The 26614-nt window shown below is 41.0% G+C and overlaps 1 protein-coding gene across 1 annotated transcript in view; it reads left to right on the plus strand.

The window, feature by feature from the left end:
- The window catches only part of LOC144235946 (cytidine monophosphate-N-acetylneuraminic acid hydroxylase), a 69688-nt gene that overhangs the window by 13701 nt on the left and 29373 nt on the right, over nucleotides 1–26614 (plus strand). The window contains exons 4-9 of the mRNA XM_077769555.1: nucleotides 8451–8560; nucleotides 9867–10057; nucleotides 13943–14090; nucleotides 14402–14483; nucleotides 16124–16261; nucleotides 18607–18742. Of these exons, the coding sequence (XP_077625681.1) occupies nucleotides 8451–8560; nucleotides 9867–10057; nucleotides 13943–14090; nucleotides 14402–14483; nucleotides 16124–16261; nucleotides 18607–18742 (805 nt within the window). The remainder of the gene's footprint in view (nucleotides 1–8450; nucleotides 8561–9866; nucleotides 10058–13942; nucleotides 14091–14401; nucleotides 14484–16123; nucleotides 16262–18606; nucleotides 18743–26614) is intronic.

Below are 26614 nucleotides of genomic sequence, written 5' to 3' on the forward strand. Positions count from 1 at the left end.
ATTTTTAACAAAACAGGAAAGGACTTTTTCCAATGGGAAAAAGATAGTCTTTTCAACAAGTGGTGTTGGGGAAAGTGGGCAACAACATGCAAAAGAATGAAACTGGACCGCTTTTGTACACCATCCATAAAAATATATTTAAAATGGATTAAAGACCTTAATGTGAGACCTGAAACCACAAAAATTCTTGAAGAGAACACAGACAGTAGCCTCTTTGACATCAGCTGTAGTAAAATTTTTCAAACAGAAATGTCTCCTGAAGCAGGAGAAACAAAAGCAAAAATAAACTATTGAGACTACATGAAAATATAAAGCTTCTGCACAGGAAAGGAAATAACCAACAAAACTAAAAGACAGCCTGTGAAATGGGAGACGGTATTTGCCAATGACATATCTGATAGAGGATTAGTATCAAAAATGTATGAATATAAATAGTAACTATATATATAACTCAACACCCAAAAAACAAATAATCCAATTAAAAATGGGCAGAAGACATGACATGTCTCCAAAGAAGACATACAATGGTCAAGAGACACGTGAAAAGATGCTCATTATCCCTTATCATCAGGGAAATGCAAATCACAACTACAGTGAGGTATCACCTCACACCTGTCAGAATGGCTAAAGTCAAACATACAAGAAGCAACAGATGCTAGCAAGGATGTGGAGGAAAAAGAACTCTTGTGCACTACTGGTGGGAATGCAAACTGATGCAGCCTCCTTGGAGAACAGTGTGGAGGTTCCTCAAAAAGTTAGAAATAGAACTATTCTATGATCCAGCAATCCCACTACTGTGTATCTACCCAAAGAATACAGAAACACTGATTCAAAGGGATACATACACCCCAATGTTTATAGCAGCATTATTGACAACAGCCAAGATAAGGAAGCAGCCCAAGTGTCCATCAATTGATGAATGAAGAAGAAGTGGAATATATATATACATACATGAATATTATTCAGCCATAAAGAGAATGAAATCTTTCCATTTACAACACCATGAATGCAGCTAGAGAGTATTATGCTAAGCAAAATCAGTCAGAGAAAGACAAATACCAAATGACTTTACTCATATGTGGAATTTAAGAAACAAAAAAAAAAAATTAGCAAATGGGGAAGAAAGAAGAGAGAAAGAGAAATAAATCAAGAAACAGACTTAATTATAAAGAACCAACTGATGGTTGCCAGAGGGGAGGTGGCTGGGGGGATGGGTGAAATAGGTGATGGGAGTAAGGAGTGCAATTGTGATGAGCACTGGGTGATGTATGGGAGTGTTGAATCTCTATATTATATACCTGACACTAATAGAACACTGTGTGTTAACTAACTGGAGTTAAAATAAAAACTTAAAAAACACAAATAGAAAAAAAATAAAAATAAATAAAATTATAATCTTTGTGCTTAAGAGTGCCTTCTTGTATTTAGAGTCATTTCCATAAGATAGTTGAATTACTGACTGGTTGAATATTTCCATGAATGAATAGAGTCATTACCATAAGATAGTTGAATATTCTGACTAATATTCACATATGTATATATACATATCTACCTGTGTCTAAGATCTCGTACACCTCAGCATAAAGTTGGGCTTTACATAGCCTAATAGCCTAAATGAGAAAGGTAACACTACAAAAGTGACAGAAGAAATGTAGGAGAGTATATTTGTGCCCTAGTGGTTGGTGCCACTTTCTGACTCTTCAAACAGCACTTAAAAGTGTGACTTAAAGGGAAAAAAAAATTGGAGAATCTGATTTTATCCACATATTTCTGCTGAATGAAGGATGCCATGGACAAAGTTAAAAGACCTGTGACAACTTGGGAGATTATTTTGCAATATTTATAACCGATAAGGGAATATTATCCCGTGTTGAGGAGGAAATTGACTAAGACAAGATAGAAAACCCAATACAAAATGAAGACAGGACATGAACTAGCATTTTACAGAAGAAGAATTCCCAGTAAGGCTACTAAGCATATGAAGATGTACACAAACTCATTATCAGAAAACTGCAAAATAAAGCAATGAGGCGTTACTTTACATTTTTTGACTGATAAAAGGCTAAAACCAAGATGATGTCAAAGGTCAGAGACACAGAGATATAGAAATCCATATGCTGCAGGGAGTGTGGCTGGTACAGTCATTTTGGAGAGTAATCTGACTCTGATTAGCACATGGAGTTTTCTGAATACACCGCCACCCATCAACCCCGTTCTTTATACTCCAAGGAAATTTCGTGTGAGTCTAGGGGGCAACCATCTGGAGAGGGAATTGCTAAAATGTGGAGGACCATGGAATACCAAACTGCAGTTAGAAGTGTGTACTAGTTGTACACATGGCAACGTGAATGAATCCTAAAGACATAGTGCTGAGTGAGAAGAATGAAACTAGATCAATCTCTCACACCATACACAAAAATAAACTCAAAATGGATAAAGGACCTGAACGGGAGACAGGAAACCATCAAAACCCTAGAGGAGAAAGCAGGAAACAACCTCCTTGACCTCAACCACAGCAATTTCTTACCTGACACATCCCCAAAGGCAAGGGAATCAAGAGCAAAAATGAACTATTGGGACCTCACCAAGATTAAACCTTCTGCATGGCAAAGGAAACAATCCATAAAACTAACNAACAACATAATAAAAATTTGCTTGAACACTCAAATAGTGGCCTGTAGAAGAGGAGAGGGGAATGACAGTGGGAAATGAGATAAAGGGAATAAATAAATAAGAGAGGAGCTTTATTTGGACCAAATATAACGTATCATGAAGTAAAAAGTGTGACTAACATGTTCCTCTTCACCTGAGATCCTAAATAAATGAATGGGTCTATCTTTCTTCTTCTTCTTCTTTTTTTTTTTTTTTTTACAAATAGTTTATNGAACGGGTCTATCCTTCTATCCTTTAATCTGCATCGCACTACCATCATCTTTTTGGAATGGACCAATTTTTCTTCCCAACAACTAGCTATCTTTTCTTCTCATACCTGAACAGCCCAGGGTTTTCTTGGTCTTTCTGATTTTCTTATTGGAGGCAAAAATAGCATCATTATTTTTTTAATAGTTTATTGTCAAGTTGGTTTACAAATAACACCCAGTGCTCATCCCCACAAGTGCCCTCAATCATTATTTTAAATTGCATTTGTCTCTCAGATATGCTATTTTCCAAATGTGTTTGATAAATAATATTTCATTTACACTTCTATCTGTTCAGATTTTCCACTGGAATTGTTTCTATTGCTGTTAAATTTCACAGCCCTCCCTCTGATATTCTATTTTGTTATACTTTCTCATCACTTGATTGCTTTCCTCTGTGTCTTTAATCGATTGGAATAGTTAACTAACCAATTGCCACGGCACCCTTTGTTAGAGGGCCCTTTGTCTCCCTCCAATTTATGATTCCTCCTTTTAAATATATTAAAAAATTAATTAAGATCCTCTTCTTGGGGCGCCTGGGTGGCTTAGTCGGTTAAGCGTCCGACTTTTCCTTAGGTCATGATCTCGCGGTTCGTGGGTTCGAGCCCCGCGTCAGGCTCTGTGCTGACTGCCAGCTCAGAGCCTGGAGCCTATTTCAGAGTCTGTGTCTCCCTCTCTCTCTGACCCTCCCCTGCTCACGCTGTCTCTCTCTCTCTCTCTCTCTCCTAGAAATAAATAAAAATATTTAAAAAAAAAATTCTCTTCTTGACTGTTCTTATGCCAATAATCAATGAGTTTATTATGGTTTTCTAATATGTTTTTGTTTTAATTCTTCTTCATTATTCTTCCTTGTAAAAAGATTTTAGTGAATTTCATTTGTTTTTTCTTCTGGATAAATATTAAGTTATAACCCAAATGACCTAGATTTTTTGTCTGTGGAGTCAGAAAAAGAGCAGCACTATCTCACTGCTTGATAGATGAGGGAGTTGGCAGGTGTTGACATCTTCCTTCGGTGCCCGTATGCAATCTGCCTTTGTGCAAGGGGCAGAGAGACCCCTACAGTACTTGCTTTGCGATAATAGTTAAGAGTTATAGACTCTTAGTTTCTTCTGTTTCCCTTGGGGGGAAAAGTTCTGAAGAAGGAGGATCCTTAAGAGCGGGTATCAATGTAGTTTGCTGAGAGCCTCTCATAATACCATAGTATTTTCTACCTGATATTTGCTAATACATAGTTTTCTTTGTCCAGTGCTGCATTCTCATTTTGACTCTTCATTCCTTGAAGGTAGAATAATTACCATGATAATACTGTTACTTATCATATGTCTTCTCTGTGCCAGGCATAGTGTTAGACACATTGGGACCTAATATGTCATTTAATCCCCACAATTCTACGATGTGTGTATCGCAGTCCTACCATATAGGTCAGGAAGGAAGCCCAGGATGCTGATAATAAAGAGCAGAGTCAGGATTCCACCCCAGTGTTTCCAAAATGAGTATTCTCTCTATTTCACGACACCATCTTCCAGCAATCACATAACCTAGAAATAATAATAAGATGTATCTTGATTATACCACTTGCATTTCCATGAACATAGTATAAAAATAATGGTGCTATCAGGCATCTTTTGTGTATTCCTGGTTCTTTTAAGAAAGCCAATTGTGTTTCACTGTTAAATAAATTGATTATTATTAAGATATTAAGAGTCTTTCATTAAATTCTTAAGCAGTATTTTAAAGGTATGAAAATAACAGAGTGAACACCCATGTGCCCAACATCCAGCATAAGATCTAGAACATTACCAACAGAAGACCTTTATATACCTTTCCTTGGTCATCTCACATATACCCCCAGAGGCAATCACTCCTCTGAATTTGGGGTTTCAGTGCAGCTAGTTTTTAAAAAATGTTTATTTATTTGTTTTGAGAGAGAAGGTGTGTACAAGCAGGGGAGGGGCAGGGAGAGAGGAAGAGAGAGAATCCCAAGCAGGCTCCATGCTGTCAGTGCAAAGACAGTTGTGGGGCTTGGTCCCACAAGATCCCGTGATCCCATGAGATCATGACCTGAGCCAAAATCAAAAGTCAGTGGATGCTTAACCAACTGAGTCACCCAGGCGCCCCTCAGGATAGCTGTTCTTAAATTATTGTATTAGTTAGACTCACAAAAGGAAAACCAGTGCCCTCCCCAAATTAGGATAATTTGATGAGAATGTATTCACAAAGGACTTTCTTTGTAAGTTGTGGGTATGGGAGAATCACAGAGAAAGCAGAGTAACCTAGCATCGATAGCCACCAAGTTATCCATCTTTAGGCCCAAAGGGATGAGGAGGGGAGCAGTTTCCAGAATCTGGAAGAGGAAAGAGTCATAAAGGATTGTCCTGCAGGAGAGGAGCAGTGACCTCTGTCAATGCCCGGAGCTATGTCTGTGGCCACTCATAACTACAAGGGGGCATGGGAAATCATGATCTTTAGAGAGGCATCTCATCACTCCTAAGGGAAATTAGCATGCTCATAGGAAGAAGGAGAGAATAGATTTTGTGCAGACCACCAGCAGTGTCTGTCACAAAGTCACTTTACTGGGCAGGAGCCAGGGGAGTGGAAACCCCAACCTCACTGAGTTCTGTCGCTGTGTCGTCCTGGGGCTTTGCAGTGGCCAGACTCATCTGGAAGGGGAGCCTGTGGGAGCCCTTTGATATGATCCAAATAAGTCAACCTCCTGAAGTGGAGAGCAGATGGATGTGGGGGAAGTAAGGCAGAAAAGAGGGGTCTATAAGGGTGAACAGAAGCCGTCTTGCACATTCATGTTTCTGGTTTATAAAGTGCCCTTTTAAAAATAAAGAAGTAGTACAGGAGCCTGGGGAGGCTCAGTCAGGTGAGTGTCTGACTCTTGATGTGGTCTCAGGTCATGATCTCACAGTGGTGAGTTCAAGTCCCGCCCTGGGCTCTGCACTGACGGTACCAAGCCTGCTTGGATTCTCTATCTCCCTCTCCTTCTGCCCCTCCCCCACTCATATTCTCTCTCTCTCTCTCTCTCTCTCTTTAAAAAATAAAAATAAAAATGAAGAAGCAGTAAATTTTATCTTCAGCTTATATTGAGATCATTCTACATTTCAGGCTCCGAATTTGAGGTGCCAAGTCCGGGCAAGAGCAGTGCCCAGGTTGAGAAAAAGCTGTGTAGCCTCAAAGAGTCTTGGGAGACATGCAGTTAAGACCATTAACTAAACAGTTTACTCAACAGGTATTTCAGGAATGCCTGTTGTGAGCCAGGCATTGATCTTCACACATTAGTGACACGGCAGAGAACACACCACAGCCTCAGCTCTCATGGAGTCCAGACTCTTGTAGGGGAGGCCGACCAGAAGCAAACAAGATAAGAGTATGTGTAGTGAGGCTAAGGGGTAGGAAGAAAGAAAAGGGGAGCCAGGGGGTTGGGCAGTCCTGTTTGAGGTAGAGTGGTCAGAAAGCCCTCTCTGATAAAACGACATGTGAGTCCCGAGGAAGCCAGGGCGTCAGTGGCGCTGATGCTGCGAGAACTTTCCAGGGAGACCATCTAAACAAGACATCAGTCTTTCAGAGGCAGGGAGGGAGACTGCAGGTATAACCGTGGGGGTAAAGCTGGGAAATGAGTGAGAAAAACCGACTTTGGGGAGGTAATTCTTTAGGTTTTCAACTTCCTCTTTGTTATGGTCGCTCAGGACGACCTTGAAAATTGAAATTGGACAGCATGTCTTTGTTCAAACCACTGAGGAAAATCCTAAAATGCATCATTTTTCACTTTATGGGTAACTTTTGCCTCAATTTTCCCCACAAGCAGTTGTCTTAGAGTGAGTGTAATTAATATTCATTTGGAAGGTGTGGAAAGTATTTTTTTCCTATGTACTTTGAAGAAAGTGGGAAAATGCTTGGCCTTGAGGACAGAGCAGTGTCACCGTCTTCACAGGGACCATGTTGGTCTAGGGCCTCATTTGCCTTCATTTAGCAGCTGATAAAATTGCTATCATTTGTTGGGATGCCTCTGTCCTTGAACGTAGCTAAGGTTGAAAATGAAAACAGTGAGGAATGGAGTAGTCGAGTGAACTTGCCCGGGGTACCCAGCTATGAAGCTAATACGTGGGGAGAGTGAGGGTTCCAGTCAAACAAGACTGTGTGTCTTTTCTGTCTTCAGAGACCAGGCCCATCAGCGGTTTGCTGCTGGCCTCCTGAGACTGCGACAGGGGCCCTCAAATACAGCTCTGCCTCCCTCCGGTGGGTCCTCCCCACATGTCACCAGTGTGGCCTTTTAAAGTTGAGTTCTGATGTCAATACTCCCTTGCCATAGCACTTAGGTACTGCTTTCAGCTGTTCTAACAGAAAACCCAAGTAAGAGTGGCCTAGTCACAGAGGGGGGTGTTTTTCTTACATCACAAGAAGCTGGAAAGCAGACGGTCCTGGGCATCATGGCTGTTTCAGAAGTTTATCAAGGAGCCGAGTTCCTTCTGTCTTCCTACTCTGTCATCCTTAGGACCTGGCTTTTTCCCTCAGCATCCCAAGATGGCTCCTGTTCCTCCAGATGAAGCAACCAAGTTCCAAATAAGAGAAGCAAAAGAGGAAGGGCAACTAGTGTGCCTCCCTGGACTTTGTCCCTCTTTGTCAGGAAAATCAGAGTGTCCCCGGAAGCCCACTCGGAGACTTCTGCTTACATCGCACCGGCCAGAACTGTAGCTACTGAATGTAGCACTATGTCTCTGGCCACTCATAATTGCAAAGGGGCCTGGGAAATCATGATCTAAAGATCTAAAGATCGGCATATCACCACTCCTAAAAATAATTAGGATGCCGACAGTAAGAAAGACGGGGAGATAGAGTTTGTGTAGGTCACCAGTAGTGTCTGCCACAATGGCTTAAAATTCTTCACTGAGCTCCCATTGCTGCATGATAAAATCCAAATTCCTCCTTATCATGCTGTCTAGGGTCCTCGTGATGTACCCTGCGGCCTTTTGTCCATCCTGCCTGCGTCAGACATTGCGTTCCTGGGGCATGAATTACCAGTCCCTTTGTGAATATCAAGCTCTCCCCCCCTCCATGCCTTTGTGTGTGCTGCTTAGTCACCCCTTTTCTTTCACATGATCCTGTTTCTCTCGTCTACCCCAAGTATCTAATCTTTCCAGTCTAGCTGGAGCATGACTTCCTATCTGAGATCTGCTTTGAGTCTTAACAACCAGATTAGATCCTCCCTCTTGTACATTCTCATAGCACCTTGAACTCTTCTGTATCATTCACTCATTTAATTGTAATGAAGTTATGTGTGTGTGTCTGTGACTCAGGTGAGCTCTCATGCGTTCCTTAAGCGCAATATGAACAAAGAAGTGAATTGGCATTGGCCTCCAGCCCTTGTCTGGGCAGATACTGTTTGACACAAATGACTGTCGCCTTTTGTTTGGATTTCCCTTTGAATTTTGGTACTCTGTGTACCTGGGCCCTGCATTTCTAGTTCTGTGATTTTTTTTTTTAAGTCGTTTCTGTTGTTAATATACGTCTGTTCCCTTTTGGTTCCAGTTGTTGAAATGGATGAAGAAAATGGACTTTTACTTCTAGAACTGAATCCTCCCAACCCCTGGGATTTAGAACCCAGATCTCCTGAACATTTGGCTTTTGGTGAAGTGCAGGTAAGGAGACATTAAAATTGTTATGTTCTTAAAAACAAAAATAAAACTAAGATGTCCATTTATATAAGTGTGTGTGTATATAATAAAACTAAGATATATAAATATGTATATGTGTATTTACATCCTAAATTACCTTGAATACTCTTTGAGGTAGCTAGTTAGCACATGAAATAAAGTTATTCTGAACTCTTGAGCAAATTTTTTTAGGAACCTCCACAACCTGATAGAAATTGCAAGGAAATGTATTCAGAAAAAACCCAACCAAACACAAACAACAAAAAACCGGTGAGTAAACGGAGTCCCAAAGGAGAGTCAGGCCAAAGTATTGGAGAAAGTTCAGAAGTTTCCTTTGAGGCCAGATCACTGTCGGATAAGATGGCCAGCTGCCCATCTCTGCATTTTGCCCTACGTTCTTTCACAAACCTTCCTGTGCACTTTCCTAGCTTTGAAAGAGAGTTTCCTTCAGAGGAAACACTGACCATTTGGGGGAGGTAGATAATCAACATTTTATTTTTCTTGGATATTTGGGAAACTTGTACTTATTTGAGGAGACCAAGGGAAACCTGTCAAGAGAAGTCCTAGTGAAATGGAATGGGATTGCTTGCCCTCTCCTCCCCGTCCCTGCTGGCTTTCCACACCTTATCTCCACTACCTTATCTCTGCTTCTTGGTGTGCTTCCTGTTTGCTGTGATGCACTGGCCCATGGGAAACGGATGAGGAATTGAGTTGGAATCTTACAGTCAATGCCTGTTTCTCTGTCATTGTTTCTAGTATTCGCAGGAGGCCTTGACATCTTGAGTGTGGTAGCAGGTACTTTAGAAGGGGAAGTCTTGCGAGCTGCGTGTACCCACCCACCCAACCTCACCCACCCAACCTCACCGGGTATCATTCATTCCTGTATCTCTTCACAGCCACTCTGGCATGTAGATCCAAGGGTCTGTCACATCACCTCTCACTGCCTCTCCTTGTAAGTTGTGCCGGGACGGGCTTGTCACAGAGGGTATTCTGCAGTGCTGACTGTACATAAGCATTTAGGAGCTGATCTAAATAGAGTAAAACGAGGTAAATCAGTTACTTTGACACCTGAAACCAACCAGGAGAGTTTCTGTTCTACTGAAGCAGTGACCCACCTGTCACTGCGAGCTGTATCCCATATAAAGACTTGCTGAGCTGTCCCTGAGTCCTATTTCCCAGCACATTCAAGAGCCAGGTTCTCCGGTGGGACGTGTGGGCCAACCAGCCCAAACCTTCCAGCTCACTGTTGCTGTGCAGATTCGATCATCTGCATCTCACTGTCTTCCAACAGATAACGTACCTCACCCACGCCTGCATGGACCTCAAGCTGGGAGACAAGAAGATGGTGTTTGACCCTTGGTTAACGGGTCCTGCGTTCGCCCGGGGATGGTGGCTGCTGCATGAGCCTCCGCCTGATTGGCTGGAGAGGCTGTGCCACGCAGACCTCATTTACATCAGTCACATGCACTCAGACCACCTGAGGTAATGGAGGAGATGCCGCAGTAGAGGCATAGCGTGTTTGCGGGTGCTTTGCAGCCCCTGCTCACTTGGAGGTGGGTGTCGCGGGGAGGGGAGAGGACTGGTTCAGATAAATGCTGGCATTTGCGTAGATTTTAGAAGTGCGTGCGCACTCGATGCCCCTGGGCGTGAGGAAGCTGCCGTGGGGGGGGGGGGGGGGGCAGGGGTTAATAACCCTCTTTACCTCTCACTTCCCACTCTTGGGCCGCTGGGCAGAAGTGTGCATCGGAGGTTCGCCACAGCTGACTTCCTTCTTCCGTTCAGCATTCACAGCGGGAGTCGGCACACACCTTCCGTACGGGGCCCGCGTGTGAATAGCGTAGGCTCCACGAGCCGTGTGGTCACTGTCACACCTGCTCACCTCTGTGTTTTTGGCACATGGGCAGCCTGCATTCCAGTGAAATTCTCTTCATAGACAATGACATTTGAACATTACACAATTTTCATGTATCACAAAGTACCTCTGTCCTTTGGAGGATCTCGTCACCTGTTTTAAAACGGTAAAAACCATGTTGAGCTTGCGGACCGGGTAGCTGCGGTCTGCCAACTCCTGATTTATAGCACCCCAATAATCCCGAGCTCCCGGCTCGTAACCCTGAGTTCATTGAAACGAGAACAATAGCACACTGAAAATAGGAACCGAAAGGTCCCTAACCCAGGAAATCAAAAAGAAAGTGACTTTTCACTTATAAAACCATACACATTTGCAAATGAACTATTTATGAAAGGGAAGTCGATCTACTTCAGAGTCTGTATCTCCCTCTCTCTCTGACCCTCCCCGCTCACGCTGTCTCTCTCTTTCTTAGAAATAAATAAAAATATTTAAAAAAAACAAAAACAAAAAAAGAAAGAGGGAAGGCCATATTCTCAAACGGTTGGTTAGGTACAGGGTCATTTTTTGTTCTTCCTTGTTTTGAAGTTTGTTTCGCTGCTGCTGGGTTGCCCATATAGACACACAGCAGTGCCCACAGTGCTATAAAATGAAGCAACTTCAGCCTTTTTTCCCCCCTGCGATCCTCCATGACAGAGTTCACATGTAGGACATACTTTGTAGAAATGTCTATGGTTAGGGATGACGTGTTCTTTGCTGGTTGACTGGCCCCTGGATTTTCTACTCTAAGACACGAATATGCTCTCTGTTATTTTTCTTTGAAAGGAAATAGCTTTAAAAACTAGCTGGCTTCGTAACGAGTTACCTGCCGCACACTTACAACTTGATGACAACCCAATATTGGGGTGCTGTGATGCAAGATCTCCTTGTCCACTGCATGGTACCTCTGTCCCACACAATGTCCAGAAGCTACAGCGCCACACCTCCAGGTTTTTGAGAGCCCTGGGTTCACGTACCGTGTGATAACCATGCTGCATACGAGTACTTTTGTAGAGCTTGTGGAGAAAGTGCAGGATTACCTACATGAGGTGATGGCTGCACAGTGCCTGTTCCAAGATGCACTTGCCTTGCCTAAAGCCCCGGGGAAGGTTTATTCAGGGAACACATGGAATTTGAGGGAAGGGAAGAAGTTTTCATGTCATTTCATCCAGTCGTATCCCAACCACAGTCCTAAAAAGCAATTTAGGGGCTTATGTGGGTGAACTTGTCAGGCATGAAGACACCAGTTCTCAAGTAGAGTGTACAGCACGTGTGGCCATGAGGTGTCCTGTGAACAGTTTATTACTGAAGAGTTACTGAAGCTTGTAACGGTCAGCCCTTTGACTCTGGTTCCTGATAAACCCTTATATTTTGACTCTCACCTAGTCAACTAAAAAACACGGGAGCCATTTGCTTCCATTCTGTGTCTCACCTTTACTCACCGAATGAAATCTCCTAATACCAATGTTGTGCCATTCGGAATAAGCCACCAGGTCAGATATCTGTGGGGTTTTTCCTACACTCTCCAGTTATGCTTTCCAGAATTGTACATGAAGGAGTCACTTTAGGATTAAGGAAATAATGCTTATTTTGTCTGTACATAGCAGTCTGTAAATACAATTTTTATTTGAGCCAAAATGAAAGATGGATTTTTTTTTCATTTACCAATGGTATCACTACCCAAAACAAGGGGAAAAGGCCAGTGTACTTTAGAGAGTAGTCTTTAATCAAAGAAATGTGATTTCATTGTGTAAATTGAGGGAATATTGTAACAGATGATATTATTAATAGATGCCACTAAGAGGTGTCAACATTTTTTTTTTTAAATCACAAAACAATAAAACATCCATTTTAGACTAATTTATCCTAACTCCCCAAAGTCCTGTAAAATAGAAGACTTGGGTACTGGACCCAAAGACTGAAGGCACAAAGAATCTTTCACTTTTCAAATCCTTTGTTTTTAAAGAAGATTTTCTGTACCCCNGAACTTAAATATTAGTACAGTTAATAAGTACTGATAATGCAGATTTTGCTTCTGCTTTTCTTATCAAATAACCCATTTCCTGTAACATTATACTCTGTACAAGGGTGATTCTTTTTTTTTTTTTTTAAATTTTTAATGTTTATTTTTGAAAGAGAGAGCACAAGCAGAGGAGGGACAGAGAGAGAGGGAGACACAGAATCCAAAGCAGGCCCCAGGCTCTGAGCTGTCAGCACAGAGCCCAACAAAGGGCTCAAACTCAGAAACTGAGATCATGACCTGAGCCAAAGTCAGACGCTTAACCGACTGAGCCAACCAGGCGCCCCTGGACGCCTGGGGTGATTCTTAAACCAGATTCTTAAACCAGATAGTATATTCATTAGAGTCTGGAATTGCCTTCCAGACTAGGCCTAGAATCTGAAAACGTGAATCTGCATACCAATTTGCTATTTCTTAGTTGTATGTGTCTGAATATGTTTTCTCACTTAGAAAAGCAAGCAAAAAATTCAGAGGGTTTTTTTTGTTTTTTTGGTTTTTTTGCCAAGAATGAAAGTACCATGTGAAAGTGCCAGGCACCATGTTTGACATAGAATAGATACCTTCGCATTTATTTGTTTATTATTCACGTTTTTGCCACACCCCACAGTGGTACATAAGTTTTTTATATAAGGATTGCTCAGCAAATGAAACTTGACTTAATCTCTGTGTTCGAAAGCTACTCGGACGGCTCTTTGTGTACTGAGTTGGGATTACTCTACATGTTGAATGTCATTTTCCTCTACACTAAATTTGACTGGAAACTCACTCCCTGCGAGGACAGAGAACTTATTCTATATACTGAGGTGTGGCTAACAACCTTTGAAAGTTGGAAAACTGCTCCGGGTCCTACTCCTCTGGTGGGCCAGGCGTTTCTCTTACGGGGAGCTGTCACGTGGGGAATGAGAAAAATGAAACTCACAGAGATCTTCACCCACCAGAAACCTCTCCAGCATGACTTTTTCTACCTTCAGTTAGAACTACCCACAGCATTGATGGAGTAGATAAATTGCCCATCTGGTTGCTGTACGTGCTATGGTGTATGCTGTGTTCTGACACAGAAAAAGGAATCTTGGAAGAAATCAGCTTGGAGGGAAAAAAGCCCTTCTTTTGGACTCTGATGAGAGTCTGTTTTTTCAATTCCTTTTTTCCTTAAATTTTTAAATGTTTGTTTATTTTTGAAAGACAGAGTGTGAGTGGGAGAGGGGCATAGAGAGGGGGAGACACAGAATCGGAAGCAGGCTCGGAGCTCCGAGCTGTCAGCACAGAGCCCGACGCGGGGCTCAAACCCACAGACCGGGAGATCATGACCTGAGCCGAAGTCAGAAGCTGAACCGACTGAGCCACCCAGGCGCCCCTCCGTTTCTTCTTGATCAGCATGTGGGTATAAGGAGCAAACTGTCTCTTCTACTAGGTGGTCCTATTCTGTCACCTTTCAACCTTTCCGTCCTTCTGATCCTAGTTACCCCACACTGAAGGAGCTGGCTAGGAGAAGACCAGATATTCCCATTTATGTTGGAAACACGGAGAGACCTGTGTTTTGGAATCTGAACCAGAGCGGTGTCCAGCTGACCAATATCAATGTAGTGCCATTTGGAATATGGCAGCAGGTCAGATATCTGTGTTTTTCTACACTTTCCAGTTATGCTTTCCGGGTTGACTTTTAGGTAAGGAAGTCCCTTGAAGATTAAAGAAATAATAGCCGATTTGTTTCTGTGTGTAGCATTCTGTAAATACCATCCGTATTTAAGCTAAGAGATTTTTCTCCTCATTTACCAATGGTGTAACTCCATAGTACAGGATAATACATTTAGTTTTGAATGAAGGAGATTTCTTTCCAGAAGAGTTGACAACTTTCTCGGATACTTAATTAAAAGCCAAACTGACATACACAGTTGTTGCTTTTATTGTTACTTTCCAGGTAGACAAAAATCTTCGATTCATGATCTTGATGGATGGCGTTCATCCTGAGATGGACACTTGTATTATTGTGGAGTATAAAGGTACTTTCTTGCCTCCATCAATACCGAAAGAGAAAAATGCTCCTGGACAGAAGAGTGATGACCATCTTCTTCCATCTTCATTTCCCCCGGAATATAATATATTCTGTCCTTGCCTTAGAACAAGGTGCTATCATTCAGATAGTCTTTCCAAAGGACATATTAATGGTAATGTTGTCTATGTAGTGAGAACTGCAAAGCTTTTTCATAAGGTGACAGATATTCTGTATTTTGCGTGTAGTAATTTCTTTAAACTGCCTTTGTTGAATAAATGTCTTACTTTTTAAGATTTTAATTCCAGTGCAGTTAACGTACAGTGTTATATTAACTTCAGGTGCCGAATTTAGTGATTCAGCACCTCCATACATCACCCGACACTCATCACAAGCACGCTCCTTAATCTGCATCGCCTATTTCACCCATCCCCCAACCCACCTCCCCTCTGGCAACCATCGGGTTTGTTCTTTAGAGTTAAGAGTCTGTTTCCTGGTTTGTCTCTCTCTCTTCTTTCCTTTGCTCATTTGTTTTGTTTCTTAAATTCCACAGAGGAGTAAAATCGTGGTATTTGTCTTTCTCTGATTGACTTCTTTTGTTTAGCGCTATGCTCTCTAGCTCCATCCACGTCATTGCAAATGGCAAGATTTCATTATTTTTTTATGGCTGAATAATATTCCACTGTATATAGATACCACATCTTCTTTATGCATTCATCAGTCGATGGACATTTGAGCTGCTTCCATAGTTTGGCTATTATAGATAATGCTGCGATAAACATAGAGGTGCATGTATCCCTTTGACTTAGTGTTTTTCTATTTTGGGGGTGCATACCCAGTAATAGTATCACTGGATCATAGAATAATTATATTTTTAACTTTTTAAGGAGCTTTTGTACTGTTTTCCACAGTAGCTGCACCAGTTTGCTTGCCCACCAACAGCACAAGAGGGTTCCCCTTTCTCTACATCCTCACCAACACTCACGGTTTCTTGTGGGTTTTTTAGAAGTTTATTCATTTATATAAACTTCTATAAGTTTATAATCTCTACACTTGACATGGGGCTCGAACTCACAGCCCCAAGATCATGAGTCACATGCTCCTCCAACTGAAGCAGCCAGGCGCCCCTCTTGTGTTTTTTATTTCAGCCATTCTGATAAATGTCTTTTTATCTGTTGAAATACTATCAGGTAATACAATCACGTACTTCTGCCTTTCATGTGGGAAGATGGCTTTACTGCCCCAACCATCACTGAATAGAACTTATGGAAGGTTGAGAGATTCCAATCACTCTTCCTCTGCATTCTTTGGGCTCAGCATCTGGAGACAATTGACTGAGGAAATAGTCTGTCTGTGACACTGGAGTGAAATCAAGCTAATTGGCTTCATGGGACATCCAGAACCTACCAAATAAAATAAAAAAGGATCAATTTATTCACTTGAAAATTCAAAAAAATGCTAAAAATGCTAGTGAAGATTTTAGGTCCAAACCTCTTCCTCATCTTTTTCCTTGGACATAAGTAATCCTCCTCTAATCAAACGAGTCTCATGAAATAGGCATGCATGGGAGACTTTGTTGGCTTGGGAATTCAAACTGTATGATGTGCAAGATTTCACCCCGAATATCCATCCCGCTTTGTTTTTCCACAGGTCATAAGATACTTAATACAGTGGACTGCACCAGGCCCAATGGGGGAAGGCTGCCTGAGAAGGTTGCTCTAATGATGAGTGATTTTGCTGGAGGAGCGTCAGGCTTTCCAATGACTTTCAGTGGTGGAAAATTTACCGGTAATATTTTATATCAGAGCAATGCCAAAGAGAGGTGTGGCACTTTGCTAAATGCTGTGAGAATAAAAACAAAGATAATTAAGATACAGTACCTCCCCACAGGAAGTTTGCAGTCTTACTGGGAAACAAGATTCGCAAACCACAGATAGATGAACTGATGTTCCCAGCTCAAAATATGGTGATGGAGCGTGAAAGAAACATTAAGGCAATTAGGGTACAATCTCAGGAATAGTCAAGAACAAAGTCGTTTGGGTCATTTTGATTTATGGTGTAGACCATAGGCAGAGCAGGAAAGGTCCAACATTGGTAATCCAAGCTTAAATGCTCTTGGAAGGTGATTCAGAATTGAGTGTGTGCAGCTTGACGTAGGCGTGTCCCCTGGGCCCCGGGGAACGCTCATACAAGGGAGGGGCACAGTCACTACAGGTGATGTTAAGGGGGGAGTGGAGTAGGGGACCTGGGGAGATATCGGTCAAAGGCCCAAACTTCCAATTATAAGAGGAGTGAATTCTGAGGATGTAGTGTGCAGCGTGGTGAGTATAAGTAACAGTATTGTTTCATATGCTTGAAAGTCGCTGGGAGAATAGGTCCCAAATGGTTTCACCAAACACACAAAATGGTGATTGTGTGAGGTGATGAAGGTGTTAACTAACCTTTTTGTGATCATCGTTTTGCAGTTGATCATCATTTTTCAATTGATCATCACACTGCATGCCTTAAACTTCTACAATGTTGTATATCAACTCCGTCTCAGATCTGGGGGGAGAAAAGTGTAGGGTCCAAGGCAGGGCCTCTTCTGCTCTGAGTCTAGGGGTGGTGCTGGATTGGGATGGGAGAAAAGTGTAAGTGGCATCCTCAGTGCTGACACTGTCAGTGCTCAGTATGTGTCTACGGAGTAAATTAATACGTTTGGTACATGATCTCTAACAACATGGCAGAAATATTACTTGCAGTCTGAAGAAAGCTTCTGTTCGGTTCCTTCCTTTCTTCTGTAGGTCTGTGTCCACTGCCCACCAGGGTGCAAAACCACATGAGAGAGGGAGGTGCCTGTTCTTGGGGCGTTAACTGGGGAGGCAAAACATACCCATTAAAGGCTAGCTAGAATGACCCCATTTCCGTGAGAGTGTGTGTATGTGTAAGTGAAAGAATACATGCACGCATTTCTTTAAAAAGGTCTGGAGCACACGGGCATTGGTATGCCTAGGCTCTGCGTAACTAATTGTTCTGTGTCCTCGTCTGCATTTATCAAATTCCATAGCAATAGCAGTAGGAAGAGCCTCGTGAAGTGGAGCCCTCCAAGCCCCGGGCCCTGCCCAATTCTCCAGGTTCCTTTACTGCCTGTGTCCCGTTGCTTGTCACAGATCAGTCCGCACTGGCCTGCTGTCTGGTCCCCGGTCCCAGCACACCACGTGCCCTCCTGCCCTGGGCCTTTGGATTTACTGTTCAACCCCCCAGGAGTTCTCTTGCCCCTGAGCACGTAGTGAGCACCTTCTTCCATGTCTGACAGTGCCCCCCTCCCCCTCTGCACCCCAGCCACTCTGCCCCTTTCCCTGGCTTACTTTCTTCCTTAGGTCATCGCTCTTTGAAATGGCCTTATTCATTTCCTTGTGCACTATTTGCTTCTCTCACTAGAATAAATAAATAGTCCGTGAGAGCAGGGACCCGCTTTCTCTTTTCACCCCTGGACTCTCAGCACCTAGAACTATGTCTGGCACACAGTAGGTACACATTTAAAAAATTGACTGGACGGATGAGTGAGCAAGTGAACAAAGGAACCACCTGTGAGGTGGGAGTGATGACCTACCCACGAAGGAGGGAATAGACTTAATGCACCGATTGGAGCTGCGTTTTCATCCTCAGTCTTAACTGACTCCAGCGCCATGCTGTCAACCACTGTGCATCTGCCAGAGCACGAGGGACACGCTTTGCCTTATAATCCACCAAAATAACGCAGTCACGTCCACGTTAGAAAAGGGCTAATGAATACAAGAATTTCGGCGCCCTTAAAATGTGCGTGCACACAGAGGACAACCGTGCATGCTGCCCTTTGTGTTCAGCTAGGGGCCCAGTGAATTGCCATTAACCAGGAGAGAATTCAGTGTCTTTGGCTGGTCTGGTAACATTTTCCCAGTAACGAACTGAAATTTGCAAAGTAAAGCTGGGGGGCAGGGAGGAGGGTAGCGGGCAGGGAGCGCTTTTCACTCATGATGCAGAGCTTTGTTCTATTCCGTGTTGGTCTATGAGTTTTATCTGCAGAAATAATCTCCAGTTCCACTCTACTAGAACGTCTGATTTTCTGTGATTTCTGAACGGAGGAGATTCTAACCCAAACCGTGTCATTGCAGAGGAATGGAAAGCCCAGTTCATTAAGACAGAAAGGAAGAAGCTCTTGAACTACAAGGCCCAGCTGGTGAAGGACCTACAACCCCGAATTTATTGCCCCTTTGCTGGGTATTTTGTGGAATCCCACCCATCAGACAAGTATGGCTGGACGTTTGGTACCACATTTTTATGCCTAAGTTAATGTATGCTGGATGAGGTGTTTGGGTGTGAATCAATATGGAATAAGAATGAGTAATTAGAAGGAGTCTCGAACTTGCTTCATAGGCTGCCTGAGGACACAGAGCATGAATAAAAGCCGTGCGTGCCTGGCAGCTAGAATTCATTCAGATAGATTTTCTCTGAAAGGATCCTGGGAAGGGTAAAGGCAATCGCTATGGGCTCACTACATGCCCGGAACTAAACTAGGACTTTTAGCCAAGCCATTCGAGTCCATCTTCTCAGGACACTGTGGGGTAGGTACTCTTGTGCCTTTTTTGCGATAGGGAATCCAACTCGGAGAGGTGTGGGGACTTGCACAGCCACTCTGTTGGGAGCACTGGAGTTGAGAAGTGAACTCTGGTGTGTCCAGCGCCAGAGCTCTCTCCTCTCCACCACACCGCAGCCCCGAGTAGAGTATCTGCTACTGTCACATTTAAGTCTCCATCTCCCTCTGGGGTATCCCAAATGGTTTGCAACAATATAACTTTTGGTCTGTTTTTTTGGCTGTGTTTTTGGAGGTCTGTGAATTTTCTTTGAGAATGCTATTTAAATGTTGGATCTTCAGTTTAATGGTGAAATGAATGACGGTCATTCATTTCAGTACTGGGTTTTGCACAAAATGCACTTGTTGCGGTCACTTTGATACTGGGTAATCTTTGAAAGCGTTAGCAGCTGACTTTTAATAAACTTCCTCCCAAATAAGAATATCTATCCCAGGGGAATCTCAGATTTAAGGAGCATTGTTGTGAGTGCATCTTAACTACTGTCTTTAGATTGGCTTGTCCTTCTTGGAGACTTTACTACTGCCAAATGCCTCAGCTCGGTGAAAGCTTTTTCTTTTCTCTCAAAACATAGACGCTTTGATAAGAAGGAAGCATCCAAAATTTCCTATGAATTACTAAAGTTCAGCTAAACATTTGCAAGATTATTAGTGTCCTTCGAGACATTGATTGGAGCTGCTAGGGCTGGGTTGTCCAATTCGGTAACTCCCTGCCACATGTTGAAAAGTGGTTACAGTGCTGCTGAGGATTACTGAAGTTGGCGTCGATGGATTGATTGGGTTTGAATTAGTTTTCCTATGTGCTGATACAATGTTGTAATTCGTTGAATATTCGTTGAATATTTACCGTAGATAGCTCATTTCACAGTGATACTTGTGTTCATTGTACTTGGAAATTAGATTAAACTATTTATCATGCTAAAATCTATTTAACTTAAATTTTTAGCTTAAGGGAAATACAGACACGTTTTTACATTAAAATATAGGCATCTAATGATGCAGAATTTTGTACAGATGGAAGGGCTAGTCCTATGCTGGGAACAGGAAAGACAAAAGGAAGACGAGGTCTGTTGCATATTTCACGTTACATAGCAATCGGTACCAACAGAGAAGAAAAAAGTACTGCATAAAATTTTTTTTTGAATAACGTGGACTGTATGGAGACATTTTCAATAAATGTAGGGAATCTGGCAAGAAGTTTCCTCTCAATAGCCAACAAAGAATTAATGAAATTTGTCACATTAAGTTAATAACATATCAAGAAGAAGTGGTGTTCAATGCATGAATGCAAGTGTATTTCAGTGAGAATTGATTAACATTTCAGTGTATTTGTTAATCTAAGATGAAAGATCACATGACCTCCAAGGACACTCCAAAGTTTAACTCTCATTTTGACAAAAAAATCCTCTAAAATTGAACAGTGGATGACTGTTTCCTTACTGTATTTAATATATAATCGTGTGCGTGTGTGGAGTTGGGGGAGTCAGCCATGGAGGGGCACTAGAACATCTGAAGTCAGAAATACTTTAAAGAATCCAATAAGACAACATCAGTGAAGTAGACATCTAGCATAATAAAGGCGGCAAGACTATCACGTATGATGCTGATAGGATGGTATATCTAGAAAATAAAGAAAGAAAGTCAACTGAAAAACTATTCCAAACAATTAAAACAACTACTACTTGGGAGTTGTAATTACAGAAAAGGCTCTATTTTCAATAGCAACCAAAAAGGAGGAACAAACTGGGGATAAATTTAACTGGAGGCGTGCGAGTCTTAATATAAAGAAAGCTTTCAATGCCACTGAATGACACAGAAGAAAATCTATACTATGTTTGGGGACCAAATAACAAAATGGTATCGTTCATAATAATTTATAAGGTTAGTGTGATTCCAAGATACTTAGTAAGTGTTTTTGAAAGTAGTCAAGCTGATTCTGAAATTAATCTGGGGAGGGAGGGAAGCCAAGAATATTTAGTAAGACTCTGATTAAAAAGAGCTATCGGAAGAAACTACTCTACCAGGGAGTAAAACACATTAAATTCTGTGTTTTACTAAAACCCAAAGGAACTATTGCATAAACAGCCAATAAGTCAGAATGCAAAGTACAGAAATGAACTCAGATCCGTCTGTGGGTTTAGTATATGCTGTGGGAGACATTTCAAAGCAACAGTGGTTTAGTAAATGACACTGGGCAAATAGTTTCAAGGGATTTTCAAATTAAAAAAAAAAAACCAAACCTGTCAATTCACAGCCCCCCAAAATTTTGAATCTGGAGAATAAGTACTTTTGAATCTTCTATATTTGACAAAGAATAATAATTTCCCCCAAATATGAAAAACTTACTTTTTATCATGGTAGGTGTTCTTCAGCTATGTTAGATTTTTAAAACACCCAGACATACAGGGATTTTTAAAACAAGGAGTTGGTGTTTCCTTTCTTCTTCCTATTGAATGGTACATCTGGAAAACATTTCTCTAAGTTTTATGAAGCGGCCACTAGCAGAAGTACCCTGGATGCGTTGTTGAAGTGTGGACTGTATACATACAAATGCTTGGAACCCTCACCAGTTGATGAAGCTGCTAAAAGAAAAGAGAAAACAATGAACTTAATGGTCTTGTGCTCTTTGCAAATGCTTGTTGGTTGAGTCATGGAAGATTTGTATTGTCAAGTCCAATTCAAAGATTTCCTGAAACTTGAGGCACCGGGCTGGCACAGTTGGTAAAGCAGTGACTCTCAATCGCAGGGTCATGAGTTTTAGCCTCCCATTGAGCATGAAGCCTACTTAAAAAAAAAAAAAGCAAACTTCCTGAAACAAAAATAATGCTTGCCAGACATTCAGGAGTCATAGACAAAATCTGGCATTGTGACTAACATTTCTCTGATGTTGTCCTGCACATGAGCAAGCTAAATTTAAAGCTCCAGGGAAAGGAAGCACATACTTGTGACTTAGTTATACAGGATGAAAGTTATATTGAAATTGAATCTTTTTCTAATACGAATCAACAATGATTTTACCCATTTTGGAACATGAATCAATATGCAGAAGATGTTATTTGTAATTGGCAGTATTATATAAACTGAATGCAAAAATTACAAACCAAATTTGAACAATGCTTTGTTAATATTTATAATTTGCCATTGCTTTTCAATTTATGCAATACCCCTTTGAATTCAGTGTTCAAACTAATGAGTTTACCCAAGAGTTATTGAATTTACTAAACTTGGACAGATGTAGTTTTAAAACTAATCCATTTTGCTTCAAAGTCAAATCAGTCTTCCTAAGAAAAATGAACCAGTTTTATCAATGTACATGTGAACATTATATAAAAATATATTTTTGGTACTTGATTCATTTACTGAAAATCTTTTAAGTATGTTTGAAATAACTTGAACAAGTGAATCTACTCTTTCAACTGTAAGTATTATGCAATTTAAGTGCTGATCAACTTTCTTAATGAAAATTTAGTGTTTGAATTGAGATGTACTCTGATAGAGATGTGTCTAACTGAGAAGTACTATAAATAATGTGGCTAGAGAAATACTGTTTGTTTTTCTAGTCCTCAATTGTATTTTCTCTAAGAAAGTTCCATGTACTCAAACTGTTACTGTGCTTCCCTACTAAGCAGCTACATCAGTTACATTTTTAAACTTAAAAAAAAATCCAGATATACTTTTTTTCCTAAGAACTTCTTACTTTGAAGGAGCACAGACCTTACAAGAAATACTTTGGAATTTCTAGATATCCCTAGCTATAAATTCAAAGAATGTGTTCATGTATAAACATACACACCTTTTAAAAATATGTATGTCAGAAACAATCTTATCATAAGAAACAGCCCTAAAGTAGGAATGAAAGTTAGGAGGCTTTGGTCACATAGGAGACATGCTCATCTATTAACCCCATTGATGTATCTTTAACTCGGAGATGGAGAATAAAGTAGAGTTGAGTTGAGTTAATGGAGACAGACAGCAGATGAAGGACTTAGTGAACCACGGAAAGGTTGTCTGTGTTGAGTGAAACTGATACAGAACGAAGGGAATGAGCATCTCCAATGACTGCTGGCAAATTATGGCTCTCAGAAACTCCCCTTAGACTTTGCCTAAATTCTTTAATTTTCTAAAGAAAATGGAGTTATCAGTAGATAACTCTATCTCGCACTCAATCTTGATAAAGAGCTAAGTGGCCATCAGTTAATATAACAAAAACAAACCTCTCAGTACCTACTATTGTAGGCATAGCACAAAGGTTGCACTTAAATGGCGCCAAGACTCAATGTAGTTAAGAGCCAGTATAGCAATCAGAACAGACATCAGTTAGTGCTGGATCCGGTCCTGAAGGCTCTGCTTCCCCAAGCTTTAATCTTCTAACTGATGGAACTGAAAGAGAGAGCCAGGAGGTCCCAGGGTAGCAAAGGGCACCCTCAGGGTCTCAGAGAAGCAGTTTAACCAGCTGACACAGAACTATTTCAACAGTTTTGCAACCACTGGACCTACCAGCTAAAGGTTAACTGTTCCTTAACGTAATGGAAAAAGGAGTGGAGAAAAGACCCTGCTGCCATCCACAGCTGTCACCCCACACGGAAATACCCGAGGACCGAGAACCTGGACTGTGGTAATACTTGCCATATGTCACATAACTCACTGTCTTAGACAATGGTGGACATAAGTTCAAAGATATAGAGAGAAAGCATTTCTAAGTCCAAGAGAATCTGTTTACTAAGATTTAAACAGTAGGTTATTCTATCGCTTACATACTCTTAGTTGTGGTCACTCAGGTAAACAGTATCACATCAGTGGCAATATTTGCCACATGATACTGTGGAAAGTTATGAAAGCCAGGCCAACGATGAAGTATTGTAGAAGCTTCAGTTAAAAAGGAAGAGGAAGAACAGAGCATTTCCTTATTTGGCTTAAATAAACATGTTTCATGTCAAAGCTCGTGGTCTGAATGCAGCAGATAAATGACATTCTTTGAGCTGATCTTATGGTCTAAGGTGTGACCAGAGAAGAGGAACCAGACAAGGTAATGGACATTTGACGTGTCTTAGTCTGTTACCTAAATTTGAGAAGGAAAGAATTTTTCTGATGGCACCCACAAAGGCGTCCCTCCCTGAGAAGTTAAGAACAGAGTTGCCCTCAGACTTAAGTTGGATCAGAAGGGAAGGGGATGGTCTATATCTGTGGAAAAACAGAAATCCAGGGAGAGAAAAATAATGCATTAAACATAGGGGAACATTCAAGTAACTGTGGGTTTCTAATCATAAACCACAGAAACCAGCAGGTAGTAGAAAAGCGTTTTTAAAGTGTTTAAAGAAAAGAACTGTCAGCCCAGACTAAATCCAATGAAAATACTCTTCAGAAATGAAGGTAAAATAAAGACATTTTCAGTTGATGCAAAATGAAGATAATTCATTACCAGGAGACCTACTTTAAAAGAAATGCGAAAGAGGGGCGCCTGGGCGCCTCAGTCGGGTAGGCGTCCAACTTCAGCTCAGGTCATGATCTCACAGTTCCTGGATTCAAACCCCACCCTGGGCTCTGTGCTGACAGCTCAGAGCCTGGAGCTGCTTCAGATTCTGTGTCCCCCTCTCTCTCTGCCCCTCTCCTGCTTACACACTAAGTCTCTCTCTCTCTCTCTCTAAAAAAAAAAAAAAAAAAGAATGAACATTAAAAGAAAATGCTAAAGAAAGTTCTTTAGATGCAAGGAAGAGGATACTAAAGAGAACCTTGGAATTTCAAGAATGAGGGCAAGAGCAACATAAATGGTAATAACTGTATACGTATTAAGACAATTTTTCTTAAGTTCTTTAAAAAAGGTAAACAGTTGAAAGCAAGAATTATAATATGGTCTGATGGGATTTTCAGTATATGCAGGTGTGAAACATAAGACAACTATTAGCATAAAGGGCCCTGTGTAGTGGAAAGTTTTTGACATTCTGCAGTGTTACAATATTTTTAAGTAGACTGGAAAGTTAAGTATGTTAATTGTAATCCCCAGAGCAGCAACTATAAAAATCATACAGGGGCACCTGAGTGGCTCAGTCGGTGGAGCTTCTGATTTTGGCTTAGGTCGTGATCTCACAGCTTGTGAGTTCGAGCCCCATGTCGGACTCTGTGCTGACGGCTCAAAGCCTGGAGTCTGCTTCGGATTCTGCCCTCTCTCGCTCTGCCCGTCCCTCACTCATGCTCTGTCTCTCTCTCTCTCAAGAATAAATAGAGCATTAGAAAAATTGTTTTTAATCATACAAAGAAAGAAATGTCATCAAAAACTCAATGGGTTTAACAAATTCAGTTAAGCTGCCGGATACAAAATTAACATATAAAATCAGTAGGGTTTTTTATATAGTAATGACAAATTGTCTGAAAAAGAAATTAAACAATAACATCAACAGCATTGAGAATAATAAAATATTTAGGAGTAAATGTAAGCAAGGAGGTGAAAGATCTCTACACTGAAAATGCAGCACATTGATGAAAGAAATTAAAGAAGACACAGATAAATGGAAATTTAATCTGTATTCATGGATTGGAGGAATTAATATTGTCAAAGTCTCCATACTACCCAGTGTAATCCCTATCAAGATTCCAAAGGCATTTTTTACAGAAGTAGAAAAAATAGTCCTAATATTTATATGGAACCACGAAAGACCCCAGATATCTAAAGCAATCCTTAAAAAGAAGAACAAAATGAGAGGCATCATACTTCCTGATTTCAAGCTATTTTATAAAGCTATAGTAATCAGAACAGTATGTCATTGGCATTAAAAACAGACAGAGGTCAGTGGAACAGAATCAAAACCCCAGAAATAAAGTCATGAATATATGGTCAACTAATATTTGACAAGAGAGCTAAGAATATTCACTGGAGAAAAAACACTCTTTATTAAAAGGTCTTGGTAAAATTGGATAGTCACATGTAAAGGAATGAAACTAGACCCCTGTCTCACACCATTTACAAAAATTAACTCAAATTATATTATAGAGTTACATGTAAGACCTGAAACCATACAACTTCTAAAGGAAAACATAGGCGGGAACCTCCTTGACATGGTGCTCGGAGGTGAGTTTCTGGCTTTGACATCAAAAGCCAGGGCAACAAAAAGAAAAATAAACAAACGTGACTGTATTTAAAAAGATTTTGCACAGCAAAGAAAATACTAAACAAAATGAAAAGGTAAACTATGGAACGGGAGAAAGTATTTGCAAATCATATATTTCATAAGGGGTTAATACCCAAAATATATAAACAGCTCCTACAACTCAACAGCAGAAAATAATCCAATTTCAAAATGGGTAATGGACCTGAATAGACATTTTTCCAAAGAAGACATTCAGATGGCCAACAGGTACATGAAAACGTGCTCAATATCACTCATAATCAGGGAAATGCAAATCAAAATCACAATGAAATATTACTGCACACCTGTCAGAATGACTATTATCAGAACAACAAAAAACAACCAGTGTTGGAGAGGATATGGAGAAAGAACCTTATGCACTGTTAATAGAAAGTAAATTTATGCAGCCAC

The sequence above is a fragment of the Crocuta crocuta genome, unplaced genomic scaffold, assembly GCF_008692635.1.
Source record: "Crocuta crocuta isolate KB4526 unplaced genomic scaffold, BGI_CrCroc_1.0 scaffold145, whole genome shotgun sequence".
Taxonomy (NCBI): Eukaryota; Metazoa; Chordata; class Mammalia; order Carnivora; family Hyaenidae; genus Crocuta; species Crocuta crocuta.